This window comes from Ovis canadensis, chromosome 1, assembly GCF_042477335.2.
Source record: "Ovis canadensis isolate MfBH-ARS-UI-01 breed Bighorn chromosome 1, ARS-UI_OviCan_v2, whole genome shotgun sequence".
Classification (NCBI taxonomy): domain Eukaryota; kingdom Metazoa; phylum Chordata; class Mammalia; order Artiodactyla; family Bovidae; genus Ovis; species Ovis canadensis.
This window is the reverse complement of record NC_091245.1, coordinates 168,978,306-169,000,791: the sequence shown is the minus strand read 5'-3', so window position 1 is coordinate 169,000,791 and position 22,486 is coordinate 168,978,306. Positions and strand designations below refer to the sequence as shown.

The 22,486-nt window shown below is 39.2% G+C and overlaps 1 protein-coding gene across 7 annotated transcripts in view; it reads left to right on the top strand.

Annotated features, from left to right (window-relative positions):
* The window catches only part of IMPG2 (interphotoreceptor matrix proteoglycan 2), a 78,610-nt gene that overhangs the window by 43,773 nt on the left and 12,351 nt on the right, over window positions 1–22,486 (top strand). For all 7 annotated transcript variants that reach the window (XM_069551937.1, XM_069551920.1, XM_069551900.1 and 4 more), the window contains exons 10-14: window positions 1,732–1,976; window positions 3,684–3,769; window positions 14,603–14,906; window positions 15,883–17,186; window positions 17,778–17,997. In XM_069551937.1, coding sequence (XP_069408038.1) covers window positions 1,732–1,976; window positions 3,684–3,769; window positions 14,603–14,906; window positions 15,883–17,186; window positions 17,778–17,997 — 2,159 coding nt within the window. The remainder of the gene's footprint in view (window positions 1–1,731; window positions 1,977–3,683; window positions 3,770–14,602; window positions 14,907–15,882; window positions 17,187–17,777; window positions 17,998–22,486) is intronic.

The window sequence follows — 22,486 nt, the reverse complement described above, 5'->3', positions numbered from 1 at the left end:
GAGAGGGTGGTGCATCTTTGAGAGGGTAGAGGATCTTGGTGTGCTTGTTGGGTATTGTTTCTGATGGCTGTGTCTCACAGACTGGCTGGAAGTGAGGGTGCTGAGTAGAGCAAAGCTGTTCTCATGATGACTTATTTTTTGTTAACAGTTTAAAGTTACTGAGTGTAGTGTAGTCATTCAGAATGCTGGTGCCAGAGTCAGGCAGATCTGTGTTTGAATCTTGACTTTACCCCTTTATATATTGTGAAATTTTAGGCAAGTCTTTTAACTTCTTTAAATCTTAGTTTCTTAACAATAATCTGAAGATAATAAAACCTTCACATTTGTTATGAGTATTAAATCAGTCTAAGCCTGGGAAATAACCTGTCATTGTAAGCACTTATAAAAATGTTAGTTTTTAGCTGTTAGATAAGTCTGAGTTGGTCTATAAGGTGTAGTTCTGTTGGTTTAAAAATCTTATATTCTGATGTTTCTTCAAAATGATTATTTAAGAAAATGTCAAATGACATATCAACTCCTACTTATTTATTTTCACTTTATCCTTTATTCCAAGAAATTGTCTCTTTGTTTGCCTGTGGAAAGATAGTGAAAAGGCCCCATTCCAGACAAAGTTATTTATTAACACTTGTCAAAATTTTATTCAACTCATTAATGAGGGAGCCAGCAGAAAAATGAGAGGTAGTTTCTAGAGCATTTGGAAGAAATATATATAGTTAACTGGGAAAGGATTGCTAAGTTAGATGTTGTTGCTTTGTAGTCACTAAGTTGTATCCAGCTGTTTTTGACCCCATGGACTGTAGCCTGCCAGGCTCCCCTATCCATGTGTTTCTCAGGCAAGAATACTAGAGTGGGTAGCCATTTTCTTCTCCAGGGGATCTTCTCAAACCAGTGTCTTTTGCATTGGCAGGCAGATTCTTTACCACTGAGCCACCAGGGAAGCCCCGCCAAATTAGATAGAACTAATTTGTTAAGTTGTACTAACTAATTTGCTAAATGTCCTATAGGCAAGTAAAGTCATAAACTTTGGAATTATCATTCCTATTAGGCCAAAAAACCATCACTTCTTAGTAAGTTTTTTACAATTCACTATTAAACTTTATGGGACTGTAAATTGTCTGGGCTATCAAACGAGAGACTTAGATAGCTGTCATATTAGAAGATATTCTAGCATGATATTTAAAAAAAAACTCACAAGTCATCAATTAGCTTTATTTCCAAATAGTTCATATTTTCCTTTCACAATAGATAACTGTTTCAGTTCATAGTCATTACGCTGCTTTACTGTTTCACTCCCCAATGTGGAGTACATAAATCATCCAGCAACAGTAATGAGATACAAGAGGATTTCCCATTGTTGGGTGGAGTTAGAAGGTTTGGTTTGTGTTTTTTTTAAATCAGGGAGGAGAAACCCTAATAGGGGAAGAAGGAAGCTGACTGAGAGTGAAAAGGAACAGTTGATTTTGAAGGGGTGAAAACATGGGGGAAGAAGACACTCAGGTATATATGCAGGCTGACTCTGTGCCCTCCGTGTTCTTAGAGCTATAACCTCTCTGTTTTCTGGAAGGAGAGGGGGATGGCTAAATGTTGCCATCCAGAGTCTACAGAGAATGGTGATGGAATCCTTGCCTTTTGAGACTCTCCCTACATCTCATGTTTGCTCTCCATGGCTTTGGAGTTCCTTTCTTTGTGCTTCCTTGGCAGGACCTAATCTGTTTCTCTTGTCATCCACAGTGGCATAGATGTTCACTATGCAGTTACCTTCAATGGGGAGGCTATCAGCAATACCACCTGGGACCTAATTAGCCTACATTCCAACAAGGTGGAAAACCATGGTCTTGTAGAATTGGATGATAAACCCACTGCCGTTTATACAATTAGTAACTTCAGAGATTATATTGCTGAGACACTGCACCAGAATTTTTTGCTGGGGAGCTCTTCTTTGAATCCAGATCCTGACTCCCTTCAGCTTATCAATGGTAAGTTGTATAACCATTAAGTCCTTGTATAGTTTTAGTTTCTTTTCCAGTATATTCTCATAAAGCGAAATTCCCAATATATATATGGTACTTAGCACTCTCTAGGCTGCATCAGACAGAAACCATCCTGATCTGAATGGTGCTTTAGCTTTATTTCCAGATAGTTGATATCCTCCTTTCCCTGTTTTAGTTTATAGTCATTAAGCTAATGACTATTAGCCATGCAGCTAATTCGGGTAGATTAATCAGGGGTTTCTGGTGAACGAATGGCATGAGGATTAAGATATGCAGTAGGCAGAATGAGGCTGTTTAGGATACTGAATCCATAAACAGCATAGTGAGGTCTTATTTTTATGTGGAGCCTGGGGTGGAGCTACCTTCTAGAAGGTGTCCTAGAAAGAGGTCAATAATTCTCAGCAAGTTTAACAAAAGCTTTAGAATATCCAGCACAAACTAATTCAGGTGCTTTGCCTTTCAGTAGATGTACATTTCAATTGCTCAGAATTTTGTTCCTAAAATACATTTCTGTTGTTACGCCAGCTTCAGAGTTCTGAATGGCTGCAGCTTCCTAGGTAACTTGATCATCATTAAAAAATATATTCATCTTTGATTTCATGCTACTGGTTTTCCATAGAAGACAAGTTAACTGAACACACAGTCGAGAAAAAGTTTTGGAAAGTACTTATTTTCCAAAAATAAAGTTTGATTTTTGATTGATCCCTTTATGTCAGTGCAGTGAAAAGTGAAAGTGAAGTCGCTTAGTCATGTCTGACTCTTTGCGACCCCATGGACTGTAACCTACCAGGCAACTTGGTCCATGGGATTTTCCAGGCAAGAGTACTGGAGTGGGTTGCTGTTTCCTTCTCCAGGGGATCTTCCAGACCCAGGTGTCAGTGCAGTAGGAACAGGTAAATACAGATTTTGCTTCTATTTTTGGTGTATACACCAGATCACCTTTCTTACAACCCCTTCTTTTTAATTTTTATTGATTCCTTCTCTCCTCCAGGAAAAATCATTCTATTTTTTTGTCTGTGTTCACATACATTATATAAATGTTTTATATTGTTTTATTTATCTCTCTGACATAGGGAACACTTCCACAAGAGGAACTTGGCTATATTAATGTTTATAGCCTCAATATCATCAAAGTCTATAGCAACTAGTGAGGATTCAGTAAATCTTACTGAGTTGAATTATATAATCTACTCTTTTAACTTTGTGACCCTTTAGTATTGGTATAGTGATAAACTCTCTGGTGTCTTACCCTGTTTTTCAAAGGTACTTTCTGCCAAAAAGGAAATAGTTTTGCTGCCAAAAAGGAAACAGTTTTGCATAGTTTTCTCCATTTTTGGCATCACCCAAATGAATTGGAATTTCAGTTCAACTTTCTTATTAAAATGAAAAAAAATCAATTTTAGAACAGATACTTCATGGGAATCTTGAAAAGAGTAAAAAATGCTTGAGAAAGGAAAGAAAATAGGAGTGTTCAAAATGTAACAATGGGAAGAATATTTATGTTGGAGTCATATCATTTAGATAGATGGTGCTAATATAAGTAAAATATTTGAATAAAGTATCAAGATCCTTCCATTTGTTCTATCCAAATCTAAGCTTATAAAAAGGAAGAACTTGGTTTTTAATTGTCTCTGAACCTTAAACACAGTAGTGTCTCAACTAAAAATTTATTTAATGTTATTCTTTCTTTAGTGAGAGGGGTTTTACTTCCCCAAAGTGAAGACCAAGTTTGGAACACTCAAAGTTCAAGTCTTCAGCAAGCCCCGCCATCTATTCTGGTAAGTATGTTTCTGTGTTTTATGCCTAGAACCAGGCTCTAAAACTTCTCTTCTTTGTACACCTACCTGCTTACTTTGGCATCATGGATTTCCCAAGCTGTTCCTATTTCAAATATTCTCTTACATCATCCTTGGAACATTATTCATATTTGTCAACTCATGGACCCAACCATGAGTGGATAATTTAAGCCTTCTGCAGTGGTTAAATGAAGTCCATACATTTGGCATTGCCAAAGTCTGCAAATGGTAGAAAGCTTATTTGTGGTTCATACTTGTTTGGCGATAATTAAACTGTAAGTGCCCACTGAGTTGTTCTCTAAAAGTTACCCAGAAATGTAAATTCGATGTACATAGTTACAGAGTATAGCTTTTTGTTACAGGGACTGTATTGAAGAAAATGTTTATAGATTCCAAAGCCTATAGAACAGTGTGCACATGGAAAAGAGAGAAAGAAGAGTAAAAATAGTGCTTGGTTGACAAATGACAAATATTGCGTGGGACTCTAAATCAGCCTCCCTTTATCCTGGGAAGAAAACATTCCCATTTGCACAGAAACAGCATGGAATGAAATTTGTGTTTTGTTCCTACCACCCAACTCCCCTGGGTACACTTCTGTCCCTTCAAACCTCCACTTGCCATGACACCTACCCAGAAGCAACCAGTCAAAAAGAAAGTAGCTTCCTGTAGTGTCAGTAGAACAACCACCACAATACCACTGGAAACCAAACTGTCCACAACGATTCCAGGATCTTCTGTTATCAAATAGTTGCACCATGGACATTCCCTTCTACATTCCCCACTCCTTCCACCCTCTTGATACTTCTTTTCTGTCTCATATGGCAGAAAAGGAACTAATGTTAAATTAATTTCAAACATCTGTTTCTTGGCTTTCATCCAGCAGTGAAAATTTAGAAAGTCTGCCTCAGACTGGCTTAACCATCAATATAAGCAGCCATTCCTTCTGCTCAGGTGTAGAGCAACTCAGTTGAAATGTGGAGTCATTGGAAATACTCTTTTCACCAAGTTCCATAATGGAGAAAAAAGGTTAGAGGGAGATTGACCTCAGAGATTACATTCATTTGGTGTTTGTTTATTCATCCACTTACTCATTCAAGTATATTTATTTTGTCCTTTTCATGTGCCAAGTGCTGGGGAGACTAAGATGAATAAGGTGTGGTCTTGCCTACAAGAGGTAGTTTCCAGTCTGGTGGTGGTAGACAGACTTGTACACAAATAAGGTGGTGCTGTCATAGGAGTTCATTCAGGGTGTGGTGGCAGGGAGTGGTGATCCATTGCAAACACATGCCTCTGGCCTCTGTTCCTGCTGATCCCATTCTGGTCAGGGGTTCTGTCACCAGAGATTTGTGATGATAACTTAGAATGATGTAAAGACACAAATTTTATATAAGCCAGGGTTTGCAAACTTGAGATGAGCTGACTAGATCCAGCTATAGGCATATGCTTTGGAGCTATTTTTTTTTAAGCCAATTTTTAAAAATTAGGAGATTTTTTGATAAAAATGCAGATTTTCAATTTCTTTTGAAAACTGGCAGATCCGATATCATTGTTTACATTTTCCATTGCAAGAAGTGGCTAGAGCTTGGTTGAAAGAGGCTGCCAGTTTAGTTACGGCAGATACTGACTAACTATATTCATTTGTTCATTTATGTTGCTTGTTCTGTGGGTCTGTTTGCATTTAAGCCAACTCCTTGGTTTTTCAGTTTGAGGAGACATTGGAATGTTCAGTTCAGTTCATTTCTGTTGCTCAGTCATGTCCAACTCTTTGCGACCCCACGAATCACAGCACGCCAGGCCTCCCTGTCCATCACCAACTCCCGGAGTTCACTCAGACTCAGTCCATCGAGTCCGTGATGCCATCCAGCCATCTCATCCTCTGTTGTCCCCTTCTCCTCCTGCCCCAATCCCTCCCAGCATCAGAGTCTTTTCCAATGAGTCAATTCTTTGCATGAGGTGGCCAAAGTACTGGAGTTTCAGCTTCAGTATCATTCCCTCCAAAGAAATCCCAGGGCTGATCTCCTTCGGAATGGACTGGTTGGATCTCCTTGCAGTCCAAGGGACTCTCAAGAGTCTTCTCCAACACCACAGTTCAAAAGCATCAATTCCTTGGCACTCAGCTTTCTTCACAGTCCAACTCTCACATCCATACATGACCACAGGAAAAACCATAGCCTTGACTAGACGGACCTTAGTCGGCAAAGTAATGTCTCTGCTTTTGAATATGCTGTCTAGGTTGGTCATAACTTTTCTTCCAAGGAGTAAGCGTCTTTTAATTTCATGGCTGTTAATGGGTGATAATAAGACATGAAAGAAAGTGAAAGTGAAGTTGCTCAGTCATGTCCGACTCTTTAGCCTACCGGGCTCCTCCATCCATGGGATTTTCCCGGTAAAGGTACTGGAGTGGGTTGCCATTTCCTTCTCCAGAGGATCTTCCTGACACAGGGATCGAACCCAGGTCTACCTGCACTGCAGGCAGACGCTTTATCCTCTGAGCCACTAGGGAAGCTAATGACATGAAAGAAAAGTATGATTAATTAGAAGTGTCTGGTTATTGCTTCTCCCCTTCCTCCCCCTCCTTCCTCTCTGTCCTCTCTACTCTAATAGAAGTGAGGTTTTTGTTGTTTTTTTTTAACCAGGTTTTATTTTTATTTTTTTTTTTTTTTTTTTTTTTTCTATTTTCAGTTATTTTTATTCTTTTTTTTTTTTTTTTTTTTTTTTAATTTTTAGTTTTTTATTTTTTAAAATTTTAAAATCTTTAATTCTTACATGCATTCCCAAACATGACCCCCCCTCCCACCTCCCTCCCCAGAACATCTTTCTGGGTCATCCCCATGCACCAGCCCCAAGCATGCTGCATCCTGCGTCAGACATAGACTGGCGATTCAATTCACATGATAGTATACATGTTAGAATGTCATTCTCCCAAATCATCCCACCCTCTCCCTCTCCCTCTGAGTCCAAAAGTCCATTATACACATCTGTGTCTCTTTCCCTGTCTTGCATACAGGGTTAGAAGTAGTAATTTGGGGATATTGAATTTGACACCTTTTGGCCTTCTGATTTGGAAAATCACTTGATGCACAGCGTGCTTCCTATAGCACTTAGCAAGCTTTTCAGTTGACGTTAGCAGAACTGAAACTGGCCAATATAATATTGAACCTGTTGATATACTACACTGAGCTGAAAGAAGAATTCAGAAGTTGAATTTGTTACTATGGGAACATCTATTCATATAAAAATAAATGAAGTGCTATTCCTGGCATGTATGTGTTTACCTTTCAAAATATATGAGAAAGCTTCATTGCCATGCCATTTTTTTTTTTAGGGGGTACTTGTTTGGAATAGATGGTCTTCTTTCTTTATTTAAAAAAATCAAGTTGTTTTACCTCACATTTTTTTTAGTATGTATTTAACTTTATTTTATTTATTTTATTATTATTATGTTTAATTTTTTAATTTTTTTTTACTTTACAATACTGTATTGGTTTTGCCATACATCACATTTTATGTTGCTTACCTATGGCTTAACCTTCATTTCAGAATTGTTTATTGTTTTAATTTTTGTAAAATGAAAAGAAATTTAGTTTACCGGTATATTGAAATCATGTATATTGCTTGAGGATTTCTTTTTCATTGAGGATTCAATTGCCTTTCCTAATGTGTGTCAGGTGGTAGGCGCTGTCTGATAAAACTGAAATTCTTAAGCATAGGTTGAGGAGCTTAGTCATCTCTCCCGGAATTTTGAAAAAATGCACACCTAGAATTACAATGATATAAATATACCTGACTCAACTGGGAGCACAGGCGGCCTTAACACATTTCTAGAAGTGGTTTTAGATAATTAAGAGGAAAGCCAGTGAATTCTCGGGTATGGTATGATTCTTATCATCATAACAACTCTTTTGAGGGCCAGAACTTAGTATTGACTAAATGGCTTTCTTACTTAAATTGAATACATATATAATTTTTGGATAAAAGAAAAAAATGAGAAAGGAAGAAACTTTCCCTTATATACAAATGGCTTCTATATTCAACATAGCTGCTGCTGCTGCTGCTGCTAAGTCGCTTCAGTCGTGTCCGACTCTGTTGCGACCCCATAGACGGCAGCCCACCAGGCTCCCCCGTCCCTGGGATTCTCCAGGCAAGAACACTGGAGTGGGTTGCCATTTCCTTCTCCAATTCGAACTGAAGTTCATAGACGGGAAATGCCCACAGTCACAAAAAACAGAGAAAAGAAATCTGAACTAGATTCTGAATTACTAGAATTCTGTCCTTGGGCTTCACTCACCATATCAGACTTCTTGTTGAAGAATACCTATAAGTGTATATACCCGCAGGGCAAAAGGATTTCCAGAGGAGAAATTAGAGCTAGTAGATTTGGCAGTCCTTATTCAGGCTGGCATGTGTGCAAAGATCCAAAAGACTCAGGTGAAAAAAGAGCAGAGAAAAAAAGAGCAGAGAAAGGAGGAAAGACCATTTTCTAATATTTAAATGTCAGTCACCTGAGTCTTTTGGATCTTTGCACACATGCCAGCCTGAATGAGAACTGACTGCCAAATCTGCTAGCTCTCGTTTCTCCTCTGGAAATCCTTTTGCCCTGCGGGTATATACACCTATAGGTATTCTTCAACAAGAAGTCTGATATGGTGAGTGAAGCCCAAGGACAGAATTCTAGTAACTCAGAATCTAGTTCAGATTTTTTTTCTCTGTTTTTTGTGACTGTGGGCATTTCGCGTCTATGAACTTCAGTTCCTTATTTCTAATAGGCAAATTTTGACTAAATGATTCTTAAGAGTCTTTCTAGTTATAAAACTTGGTACTTTTATTATGTTCATATATATGTGCATGCTCTGCCCCCCTTCCTAACATAAGATTTTTGTAAACCAAAGGATGGCCTTATAAAGCACTAAACCTTTGGCAAAACAAAAGCTTCTATTTGTTTTACTTCTACATTCTAGACTTCAATTTGTTGCCTTTTCATTTATCTGGAATTGAACTCTGGAATTGCTGTCTCCATCTGGACAGTTCTTTTTATTTCCCCTTTCTTGAGATAATTGACATAGAACATTGTATAAATTTAAGGTATACAAGATGATGATTTGATATATATTGTGAAGTACTTACCACAGTAGAGTTAGTTAACAGATCCATCACTTCACATACTTATCTTTTTTTTTTTTGGTGGTAAGAACATTTAGGAGTTACTCATTAGACAAATTTCAAGTTTATAACAGTACAATTAACTGTAGCCACCATGTTGTACATTAGATACCCAGAACTTATTTGGTTTATAGCTGCAAGTTTGTACTCTTTGACTGACACCTCTCCATCTCCTCACCCCCAGCCCCTGAAACACACCATTCTACAACTGTTTTTATGAGTTTGGCTTTCTCAGATTCTACATGTAAGTGGTACCATACAGTATTTGACCTTTTCTTCTGATTTAGTTCACTTAGCATAATGCCCTCCAGTTCCATTCATATTGTCACAAATGGCAGGACTTCTTCTCTTTCATGGCTAAATAATATTCCATGGTTTGTGTGTAATGCATCTTTATCCATTTATCCACTGATGGACACTCAGGTTGTTTCCGTATCTTACTATTCTGAATAATGCTGCGTGAGCATGAGAGTACAGAGAACTCTTTGACACACTGATTTAGTTTTCTTCAGCCATATATCCAGAAGTGCGATTGCTGGATCACATGGTAGTTCTGTTTTTAATTCTTCTGAAGAAATCGTATACTGTTTGCCACAATGGCTGTACCTATTTACATTGCCACTAACAGTGCACATGAGTCCCTTTTCCACACACCTTTGCCAGCACTTTTATCTTTTTCGAAAATAGCCATTCCAGCAGGTGTGAGATGATGCTTTGTTGTGGTTTTGATATGCATTTCCCTGTTAAAGGTGATTTTTGAATATCTTTTTGTATAACTATTAGAATATTTTCTTTTTGTTTTTTCTCAGACCTCCTATGGATATACCTTCTACATGCTTCTTGCTACCTCTTGTGGCAGACTTCTTAAGCTTGTGTGCCCTCTCTTGATCCTGCAGTGCACTGGGCTGAGTGATGATAGCTTTCCTTTTGCTTTCCCAAGGGAAGTACAGAAGCTAAAGTTTGTCATCTCTCCCTGGCCTATAGATTCAGGCTGGCTTTCTGTTCACTAGCTGTCTGCCATGGGGAAGGCGTGGAGCAGGTGTGTGTGGGGGGTGAGGCACACACAGTACTGGAGGTGCCTGTGGGCTATGCAAGGGGGATCAATGGGCAAAGCGTTTTGGCAACTCATGGTCAGGCCTCCCGATGGAGTCCGTCATGCAGTTAGTAGGATCTGTATCCCTTTAATACGTTCAGAGTCCTGGCTGCTCTTCTTTCAGCCACTTCCCATCCCCTAGTTGTGCATCTTACAACTCAGTACTCTGGACAGAGTGAGAGAGAAATACAAGGACCTGCACAGCTGGGGCGGCCAGAGACTAACACACACTCTCACTTTCCTCCGTGCAGAAATCTTGTGCAGAGTGGTGCTCTCTTGGCCGTGGGCTGTGTTGCCATGTGGGAGGGATGAGGTGGGTAAAGTGAAACTGTTTCGCTTACCCTCAACAGGGTGTCTGAACTTGGATTTAGTGGTTGGGGAGCTACTCTGTTGGTCTCTTGGACTTCCACAAAGGTTCTCTCATTTACGGGTGATTGTCCAAGTTATTGTTCTCCAGTGGCTCCCAGATTGTGTCCAAGAGGGGCTGGAGCCAGTTCATGGGCCACCTCAGGTCCACAGCCAGGGCTGAAGTCTGTATGCTTATTACCCAGTGTGCCAGGTGGGCCAGACTCCTTCTGCGTCCCTTGGTGTATAGTACTGAATCCCGCAGCTCCCACAAAGTCACTTTTGTCCACAAAGGGTGCAAATTGCTGTTGTTGAAAGGGGAGTATGAGTTGGGTATGTCTTACTCATTCATCTTGCTGACATCACTCTGGTTCATTTTTGAGGACCCAGAAAGTTTTAGACTCTCTAGTCAGAACTATAAGGCAATTTTATGTATCTGTTTGGTGCTAGGTTATATAGGAGCATCATGTACACAGCTCAGTGATCACAAGCTGCTTTCCCTATAGAATTTTGAAGTTATAAAGGTTAAATTCATTCCTGGTGATGACATACTCTCTTTTTTTTTTTTTTTTTTTACTTTATTTTACTTTACAATACTGTATTGGTTTTGCCATACATCAACATGAATCCGCCATGGGTATACATGTTCCCCATCCTGAACCCCCCTCCCACCTCCCTCCCCATACCATCTCTCTGGGTCATCACAGTACACCAGCCCCAAGCATCCTGTATACTGCACTGAGCCTAGACTGGCAATTCATTTCTTATATGATATTATACATGTTTCAATGCCATTCTCCCAAATCACCCCACCCTCTCCCTCTCCCACAGAGTCCAAAAGACTGCTTTATACATCTGTGTCTCTTTTGCTGTTTCGCATACAGGGTTATCATTACCATCTTTCTAAATTCCATACATGTGACATACTCTTAAATACTAAAATTTACTAGAAAAATGCCAGACATCTTTCCCCTGATTTAAATCATCTTTTTGGCCTTACTCATGAATCAAGTTTTGATATCTTCAGGTTCACTTCTGATGAGAGGATTCCCAAGAGGTAATTTCTTATCCTGAAATGGTTCTTTTTTTTTAATGTATCATTTGCAGCAGTTACATCTAGTCTTTGAGGATGGTCTTCCTCTTCCTTTGATATATATTTTGCTTTTCTCTATATATTCAGTTCATCAGACTCAGATCACTAGACTCCAGTCTAATCCTCAGATGTGTCTTTGTCTAATTCCTATTTTTGACCAAGTCACGTTGCCAAAAATATATACAAATATTGCACCATCCCCTTTTCATCACTTTCCTCCTTACTCTTTAGATTCTTTATTTCTAATTAAATTTTGCCAGAATGATACCATTTTTGGTTTGTATTATTGTTTTAATCCATTCTCTTCTTCCTTTTCTGGCTGTTTGTATTTCATCACAAATCTTGTAATCACCTTTTGACAAAAATGATGCAAACTTTTATGGATATTTAAAATACACTGCACACAGAACATGGCTCAGTTAGGGTTTCAGTAGTAGCAGAACTCCCTGGATAGTAGTGCAAGGCTAAGGGAATGAAAAAGGAAATCTCAAAGTGTGCTGAGACTAACAGCAGTGAGAAGCCATTCCCATCCATTGAGTTTTAGGGCAGGGGGAGGAAATGCAGTGACCAGAGCCCAGTAAGAGCTGAAGCTTCAGTTGTAGAGGGATAGAGCTACTGCAGGACACACAGTATGGAGGCTTAGAGGAAAGAAATACCCTGATCTCTCACTCTTCCTGTTTTTTGATCTTCTGCTTCTAAACGTGCAAATTCAAACAGAAGACAGCTTGTAAGGGAGTGGGGGTGATGAAGTTATCAGGGAAGAGAAGCAGCTAGGGTTGTGACAGATAAAAATAATCAACAGGATGGCCCACTTAAAATAGGACCTAATTAAAAGAGTCTGAACGGGGAACGAAGTGTTGGTGTCACTGAGTTCCACAAAAGAAAATCAGTTACTTGACTTAATGCTTGTAGTTTAGAAATAGTAGATGAAACTGAGTATTTCTGCTGCTGCTTCTGCTGCTAAGTTGCTTCAGTTGTGTCCGACTCTGTGCGACCCCAGAGATGGCAGCCCACCAGGCTCCCCCATCCCTGGGATTCTCCGGGCAAGAACACTGGGATGGGTTGCCATTTCCTTTCTCCAGTGTATGAAAGTGAAAAGTGAAAGTGAAGTCGCTCAGTCGTGTCCAACCCTCAGCGACCCCATGGACTGCAGCCCACCAGGCTCCCCCGTCCGTGGGATTCTCCAGGCAAGAGTACTGGGGTGGGGTGCCACTGCCTTCTCCGAGAGCATTTCTATGTATACCCAATGATCCACTGTGCATTTGTCACTAGAAGAAGGGATGAATTCGGACATGCTCAGTAATTTCTTGCCTCCTGTTTCCTCCTTTGTGATTGCGGGAGTGTGCTAGCCAGTGCTTCATCATGTGGACCCTTGATGGAGAGACGAGGGAAAGTGTGTAGGCAAAGAATGGACGGCAGCCTACCAGGCTCCTCCATCCATGGGATTTTCCAGGCAAGAGTACTGGAGTGGGGTGCCATTGCCTTCTCCGAGGCAAAGCATAAAAGACTATAATTAGGTGATATAACTGAGTTGAGTCCCTCCATAGCTTAGTAGGTTGAGTTAGTTCGTGGCTATAGACTAAACTATAGTTAGCCACCTTAAAATTGTGTGCTTTTGTTTAAAAAGCATGTTAGGCTTGAGCATATGTGCCAGTGAAAGTAACCACCTCCAGGAATCTCCTGGAGGAAGGGGGAAGGGATTCTGTTCAGAGTTTCTTATTCTTAGTTTTCATGGACGTCCTTTTGTTCATAGCTATTCCATGAATTCTAGTTTTCAGGCAGGTTTGCTTGTGGAAATTTTCTTAAAGTTTCCAGTTAATGAGAAAATATAATGATTCAACAACTCAAGAAGTATTTTAGAAACCCAGGCTGGAATAATACAATGGGCATGTGATGAGGCTCCATCCTTTACTGAGGAACCTTTAAGAGTGTAATACCATGTCTTGGTCCCTCTCTTAGACCAGTTAAGTTAGGATCTCTGGGGTGTGTAGCTTGGGCATTGGAGTCTTTAAAAAATCTGCATGAGATTTTAATGCTATGTAGAGTAGAGAATTATTGATCTTTTCTATTTTTCTTTTTCAGTTTTCACCTAGGAAATATTTTATGAATTCCTTCTATGCATATGACACTTCTTGGGTTTTGTTATTCAGCTAGATTGGAATATATAAACTCCTATCCAATGTCGTGGCCATTTTACCCACTAACATCATCATTAAACCTTTTTACATAGGCTGATCTTCATAAGATTAAATAATTAATATGTTCAAGGATTGTGTTTCTGTCCGCTTTTCTATTCCTGAGCGTGTGCTTAGTCTCTCAGTCGTGTCTGACTCTTTACAACCCCATGCGTTGTAGTCTGCCAGGCTCCTCTGTCCATGGGATTCTTCAAGCAAGAATAATGGAGTGGATTGCCATTCCCTTCTCCAGGCAATCTTCCCAACCCAGAGATCAAACCCAGGTCTCCTGTATTGCATGCAGATACTTTACTGCCTGAGTCACCAGCTAAATTTTAAGATACAATTAGTACTATGTTTGTAAAGGTGGTACTGTAATTCACAGATATTGCTATAATTTGCAAATATGGCTACTTATTCAAGGTAAGAGACCACATTTCACTTGGTGGCATTTCTTATAAAAGACCTATAATTAATTTTTAATACCTTTCAGAATGATGAATAAAATTACCGATTGTTCTTCCTGCTGTGAGCAATGTGCTTAGGTTTTTGACAACAAAGTAAAGATATTAGTAACTTCTGTGTATTTAAAGCACACTAATAAGACAGAGGGAAAGGAACCATCTAAAGCAAGAGAAACAATGTTTTATCCCACAAACTCACTTTGCTTGGGATCTTATAAAGATAATATGTCATCTGTTCCCACTTTTCAGGTGAGGTTCAAGTGATACATGATTTTTCTCTAGATTTTCCAACTAGTAAGTGGTCGAATTGGGATTTAATTATAGATCTGTTTGCTTCTAGAGCCCATACCCTATCCCTTCCCCAATATTACATTGCCTTTTGTCCCTGTAAACTCTGGGAATGTAGATGGATGGATGATTATTTGAAATTGTTTGTATGTGTTTCTTTTATCTATGATATGATTTAGCCTCTTTTTGCCCCTCCAGGATAATACCCCTCAAGCTGAATGGCCCTCAGCAGATGAATCCACCACGAGCAGTATTTCACCACTTGGTTTCAGCTCTGGCCTTCCTTCAGCCATTGACAGGGAACTCTGGTCAGAAAGCCCTTTGGGTGATTTAGTGTCTACACCCAAATTAGCCTTTCCCTCGGAGGTGAGCCTCAGTTCTTCCCCAGAGGTTTTAGACCTTAGCGGCTTGACTCTTCATTCTATCACCCCAGCAGTGCTTCAGACTGACCTGCCTGTGGCTTCTGAAGAAAGGCCTTCTGGGTCTCACTCATTAGAAGATGGTAAGGAATTTTAATCACTTTTCATAATTTATTGCATCAGATGACAGGTTTTGAAGAGAGCAAGAGACTAGGGTTAAAAGAAAGCATGGCCACATGGACTGGGAGGAAATGTCTTAGGAAAGTTGTGTGAGAAAGGGCGCAATCGGCTTTAATGTGTTGGAATGGAGAGTCCAAATAGATAAATAATAAGAAATGAATATCTTGGGTGAGATCACCTAATAGATATTTTGAAGGTCCTGTTAAAGGATATATAATTACACTATATTACTATTTAAGAACTATTCTACTTGCTTGAATATTTTAGTAGTAAACAAACAGCCTCAAAGATTATGCCAGTATCTTTTAATAGGATTAATTTGGGGCCATTAGAGATTTCTAGCTTGCATCAGGCTTGAGAAGGGGAAAGTCTAAACTAGGGAAGCTGTAGCAGAGATTAAGAAGTGAAAGTCAGGTAGATGATTTAGATGTAGCAGGAGAGGACCAATCAGTGAGACTCAGGGATAGTGTACAGGTGAAAGAGGAAGATGAATAAAGATATAAATAATGAGCCCAAGTTTTTGAACATTGGGTGAACCTGAAGAATGGTGGATAATAAACATAGCCAGGAAATGGGAATTCAATTTCCTAGGGAATTTTCTTCGTAAGATTTTACTAGAGTTAGTCTTTGTTGTCAATATGGCTACCAGCAGTTCTCTGTTTTCACGAGGTTAAAAAAAAAACCAAAGTGTTTGAAGATGAGTTATTTTAGTACCTGATGTTTTGTTATCCTCAGGAAAGGGGGTTATAATCATGAGTGATTGTACCACATCACAAAAACATAATCATCCCTTCTTGTTGTTTGCTGGATTTGGCAAAGTAAAAGTCAGCAACTCTCTGTCATGATCTAATGGGAAAATACCAGGTAGCTGGTTTTATTAGGACTGGGAATATATTTTGGCATCTTTGTAGATTGATTAATGGAAAACTCTATTTTTAGGATTAATGAAAGTTGAAGGGTCAGAAGATTTTCTTTCTGTCAATCCATTGCCTTCCAGTCCATTTACTTATCCTGTGCCAAAAGGAACACCACCATCGATGGAAGACTCTGGGGTATCTTTGCCATCCTCACCATATCCAGTCTCCTCTGTCACATTTGATCTTCTTGCTAAAGAAGTAACTACAGCGTTTGGCATGGACTCTTTGGCCTCCAAAGTCAAAGACCAATTAGAAGTGAGCACTTGGATGCCAGACACAGCTATGGAAAAAGAGTTCATGTTTGAAAGTGGTTTGGGTTCAGGGTCTGGGCAAAAGGAAGACCTGATTACCTGGCCATGGAGTGAGACTTCATTAGAGAAGAGCACTGAACCATTGTCCAAGTCATGGCTTGAAGCTGAGGATTCACTTTTGCTAACTGAGGGTATAGATGTGAGACTAGTTATAGATGACAAAATAGATTCTGCATATCAACATAATGCTCAACATGAGCATTCAGAATATGGGCCTTTTAATGGGTCTACAAACTTTGCAGAAGATGAGCCCCTTAGTGGACCTACTGTGTCCCTCTTTGCAGAGACCAGAACTCAATCTGCATCTCCAATTCTACCCAAACACACATCAGAGGTACCCGACACTGATTATTACTCAGTTACCAAATCACCTCCTCTGTTGACATTTGTGGCAGTCTCTGGTTCTACTGATAAACCAGATCAAGTAGAACATTTTCTAAAGGAGGATATGGAGCAGACTACAGAGTCATTTAACCGTGAATGGTTTGACAATAAGATTTCAATAGAAAAGTCAGATGTGCAGCTTTTGAGGACCACAGTGCCAGAGTCAGATGTCATTTGGGCAAGAACTTCTCCCTTAGGGAAACTGTCCAGAGACACATCGGCAAGTACACCACAGAGTACTGACAAGCTCTGGTCGAAAGCTTCCATGACACAGTCTACCAAATTGCCTTCAACCATAAGTTCCGCCCTGCTGGAAGATGAAGTCATTATGGGTGTACAGGATATTTCATTAGAGTTGGACCAGATAGGCACAGATTACTATCAGCCTGAGCTAATCCCTGAGGAAAGTGGCATGGTTGGTAGTTATGTGGAAATGTCTACAAATATCCACTCCACAGAGATGGCTGTTGTGGCTCAACCCACAAGAAGTGATGACTTGAGTCATACCCAAGCCGCTGGAGCTGTGGTGGTTTTCTTCAGCCTCAGAGTGACTAACATGATGTTTTCAGAAGATCTGTTTAATAAAAACTCTTTGGAGTATAAAGCCCTGGAGCAAAGATTCTTAGAACTGGTAAGCATAAGAAGTGAAATACGGGCATTAGTGAATAATCATATATGAACCACCCCTCTTTCCCCACAATATAAGATCTGAGCCAAGGAAAGTGTGGTCTGCTGTGGACTTTCATTTCCTATCATCTCCAAATAGTGTAATGGCCTAGGGTTGGTAGGAAAAGAATGAGACAGGTGGATTCAAAAAAAGGAAAACACAAATGTGGCATATCAGTGATATGACAACTTAGATACTGGATTTTTTTTTTTCTGTAATTTCTAGGACTGAAACAAGTTTAAGATTTATCTTCACATTTTATTGTGAGATCAGTGCTTTGTAGGTACCTATAATGCTTTCACTGTCACGATCCTTTAGTGAAACAGAGAATAAACTCTTTGGTGGCTAAAACTGTGAGTTACATGGATTTCCTAAATAACTCTGATAACCTTATGACTCAAATAATTCACAATTCATACTTCTGTTTATGAACAATTTAAATAATGTAAACAATACAGGTTGGAAAACTGGAGAGGTTCGTCTTTCTTTGTTTTTGGTGTATTGAACAAAATGTAAAACTTTGTCAATAAACTAACCACTTTACATGTATTGTAGCTGGTTCCCTATCTCCAATCAAATCTCACTGGATTCCAGAATTTAGAAATCCTGAACTTCAGAAATGGCAGTATTGTGGTGAATAGCCGAATGAAGTTCACCAGGTCTGTCCTTCCTAACGTCACCAGTGCTGTCTATGTGATTCTGGAAGACTTTTGCACTACTGCCTACCAAACCATGAACTTGGCTATTGATAAATACTCCCTTGATGTGGAATCAGGTAATGATATTGAATACCATCATGGTTTCTTAGTGGAATCTAATTATTATTTGTGTGTATTTTCTTCCACTGAATTGGTAAGTTCAATACTTACCCAATAAGTTCAATACTAGGTAAAAGAGGACTAAGTCAGGCAAATTTGCCGCATTTTGATAATTAGTAAATTATCTCTTCCAAGGATGTCAGTATCGTTCTCTTTTCAGAAGGATTGTCCCACATGCTATCTTTACTTAGCTCCCATTCTCATTTCTACCTGCTCCGTCTTTTTCTCTCTTTACTAATCCATTGAATCTGTTCTTGCTACCTCTGTATGTTGTGAACCCCATTAGATGTGAACTCTCTTGCCTTCTGTGTTATTCTTCTGTGTTGTTTTATCTATTTCCATTATTGTAAGTCTAATATAAATCTCAATAACTCTCTACATTTTTATATGCAGATCATGCTTATTTTCTGAGCTCCAGAATCTGTATCTAACTACATAGTTGATGACCTCAACTTGGATATATTCTATGTATATCAAGCTTAGGTTAAGCCCTGAAGCTAAGACTGAGCCCTTGTTTTCTATCTCTTTGTACCTTCCAACTAAATCTGCTTCTCTCAGCTTGTCTCTGTTGTTAAATGGAAATTATATCCACTCCACTACTGAAGCCAGATACATAGAAAGTCACTCTGATACCTCAGTTTCCATCACCTCTAACTTTTAGTCACTCACTAAACTTACATTGATTCTGAATTCTAGATATCTCAGATCTATGTGTTTTTCTCTGCCTTCACTGCTCCTTCTTTAGGCCAAACCATCATCATCTTTCATTTGGACCAGTTTCCCCACTGTCTCCCTTTTTTTCCCTACCTCCCATCCCCTCCCATTTGTTTTCCAGACAGCAACCAGGGCACTCTTTCTAGAGCATTGATCAGATTATTTCACTTTCCTGCTTAAAATACTTTCAGTGGCTACCTGGTTCAGTAACCAGAGGCCTGGTTCCTATCTTCTTCCCCAGTATCACCCAGTGACACGAACTTTTTTACTCACTGTGTTCTACTCGGACTAGCTTCTTTTGGGTTCCTTTGATTCCCCAAACTTTTCTTGTCTTGAAACCTTTGCACGCTCTGTCTTCTTTGCCTGAATCTCTTTCCCCTCTTGGCTGACTTCTGCTTACCCTTGGTGCCTCTGTTCAAATGTTTCTTCCTCAAGACTTTCACTGATTCATCCATAATCTAGACTGGTTCTTTTCCCTCTGTAGAATTTATAACTATTGTAATCATGCTAATTTATGCACATAGTTGCTTAATAGCTATTTTTCCCAGTGGAACTATCCACACAGACTGAGATTTTATCTGTTTAATTAGCCACTTTGTAGCCAAAACCTCTGCATATAGAATGTACTCAAAAATACTGTGAATGAATGAAATAAACCATTATTTTTATTTGAAAGACTTGGATGCAGAGAATACTGGTGGATGCTCAGACTTTTTTCTTTTTTACCTTCTGCATACCAGAGGAGCGTGGTTTTGAGTAGGAGTAAGATGGAATGTCTGGGTTTGAATTTCTCCAGTGCTCTTTACTCTCAAACTGGTTTGGAAGTCAGCCCTATCCTTTAACCGGGAAAGAAGCAAACATTCTTTCCTTTGAAATCCATGAAGGATCATTATTCATTGAAAGTGAGGAAAATGATTTAGCTAATTCCCCTATATCCGCATCTCTTGCCACTTGAGTTCTTTAAGGACATTTGCACATTTTTTGCCATGTGGTCTTGTGGTATAGTGGAAGAAGCAATTAATTATAATTTGGAAGGCCTGGTTTCTTGCCTCTGCTTTGCCATTTGTCATTTGTGTGATCCTAGATGAGCTGTTTTATCTCTGAACCTTACTCCCTTATATAGCAAATGGGATAATATTACTTGGCTAATATTTCATGGGGCTATTCTAAAGATTAAACAAATAGCATATATAAAAGCATTTGACTAGCCATATAAATGCAAGCAGTGTTGATTTATAAAGCTTTTGCAAAAGTCTACCCACTTCTTTTTGAAGAGAAGTATTTAAATAAGTACATTTACTCCAATTTTGTATGTAACTCATGTGTCAGATGTATGCCAGGTCATCCAGGTTTATAGAACCACCTTTTTCCTTAATATTCAAATGAATTTGCATTCATCCTCATCATGTGCAGTGTAAAACCTGCATCCTAGCCCCTCCAAGCCCTAACATCTCTAGGAATTATCAGGGAATTTAACTATCTCTTAAATTTCCAATCTCACCGTATCCCTTGACCCTTGTGGTTGTTCTTTATGTTAATTCAACACAGATCACAGTCCCATATTTTATTTTCCCAAAGTACCCTCAACACAGGGCAGTTGATTCCATCAGATATTTGCTGATGATATGAGGGTGATAGAGGAGTTTTTGTCATAGTACAGAAAATGGGTTAAAAAAATATTACCGTTAGGTATAAATATCCCAAAATTTCTCAGCCACACTTTCAAAGGTGTCTTTTAACAGCCAATTTTTCCTCCAGGACAGAGTCAATTGCTACATTACTCTGGCACCTCTGGCTATTTTTCCAGACCTTCTTCATATTTCCTCTACTCCCATTTTCTGGGACCCATCAATCCTTCTCTTTGCCTGTCCCTGGAAAACCAGAATGTAATTCATTGTACAGTTTAGATCACTGTCTCCTATCTCAAGCGTAGCTCTAAGTCTCCCTCTGTTTTCCCATAAAGTCATTAAATATTCTTCCAAATGGAGAGCTATCCATTCTGAACATCTACCTTTAATCTGCACAGAAGACTAGAAAGAGACTTTAAAATGCCAATCTCTTATTTGTATGATTAAAATATTGGTCTCAGTCTCTCTCCTTGATTGGAAACAAAAGGGGACAACATTTATCTTTCTCCCCTTATGGATTCTATTTTTCCTTTCCCTAGGCACTCATACAATGGAATGGTCACCCATAGAATGGTCACAGAGTTTTAGAAATTTTAAATAGAATTTTCCTATTACACATACATTTTTAGCTAAAAGGTTTCAGATTAAAGTATTGTATTTTATTTGAAATTGGCTAAAGATAAGATTGACTTTTCTCTTGCTTAATTTATTTTCACATATAATGTCTCAGAAATTCTTGAACTTCCATCAATAAAGGGGGACTGTGCAATACCATCCTTTGTTGTTGTTCAGTTGCTAAGTCGAGTCCAACTCTTTGGGACCCCATGGACTGCAGGACATCAGGCTCCTCTGTCCTCCACTATCTACCAGAGTCTGCTCAAATTCATGTCCATTGAATCAGTGATGATATCTAACCATCTCATCCTTTGCCACCCGCTTCTCCTTTTGCCTTCAGTCTTTCCCAGGATCAGAGTCTTTTCCAGTGGGTCCACTCTTCACATCATATGGCCAAAGTATTGGAGCTTCAGCTTCAGCAACAGTCCTTCCAGTGAATATTTAGGGTTGATTTTCTTTAGGATTGATTGGTTTGATCATGCAGTCCAAAGGACTCTCAAGAGTCTACACCAGTATTACAATTCAAAAGCATCAGTTCTTTGGTACTCAGCCTTCTTTATGGTCCAACCCTCACATCCATACATGAAAACTGGACAAACCATAGCTTTGACTATATGGACCTTTGTTGGCAAAGTGATGTCTGCTTTTTAATATGCTATCTAGGTCTGTCATAGCTTTCCTTTCATGGAGCAAGTGTCTTTTAATTTCATGGTCATACTCACCATCTGCAGTGATTTTGGTGCCCAAGAAAATAAAATCTATCACTGCTTCCACTTTCCCCCTTCTATTTGCCGTGAGGTGATGGGATCAGATCCCATGATCTTAGTTTTTTAATGTTGAGTTTTAGGTCAGCTTTTTCACTCTCATCTTTCACCCTCATCAAGAGGCTCTTTAGTTCCTCGTCACTTTCTGCCATTAGTGGTATTATCTGCATATCAAAGGTTGTTGGTATTTCTCCCGGCCAAACTTGATTCCACCTTGTGATTCATCCAGCCTGGCATTTCACGTGATATGCTCTGCGTATAAGTTAAGTAAACAGGGTAACAATATACAGCCTTGTTGTACTCCTTTCCCAATTTAGAGTCAGTCTATTGTTCCATGTCCAGTTCTAACCATTGCTTCTTGACCTGCATATAGGTTATACAGGTTTCTCAGGAGACAGGTAAGGTTGTCTAGAACTCCTGTTTCTTTAAAAATTTTCCAGTTCTGATCCACAAAGTCAAAAGCTTTAGCATAATCAATGAAGCAGAAGTAGATGTTTTTCTGACACTCCTTTGCTTTTTGCATGATCCAACAAATGTTGGCAATTTGAATTCTGGTTCCTCTGCCTTTTCTAAACCCAGCTTGAACATCTGAAAGTTCTCAGTTCATGTACTGCTGAATCCTAGCTTGGAGGATTTTGAGCATAACATTGCTAGCCTGTGAAATGAGAGCAATTGTACAGTAGTTTGAACATTGTTTGACACTGCCCTTCTTTGGGATTGAAGTG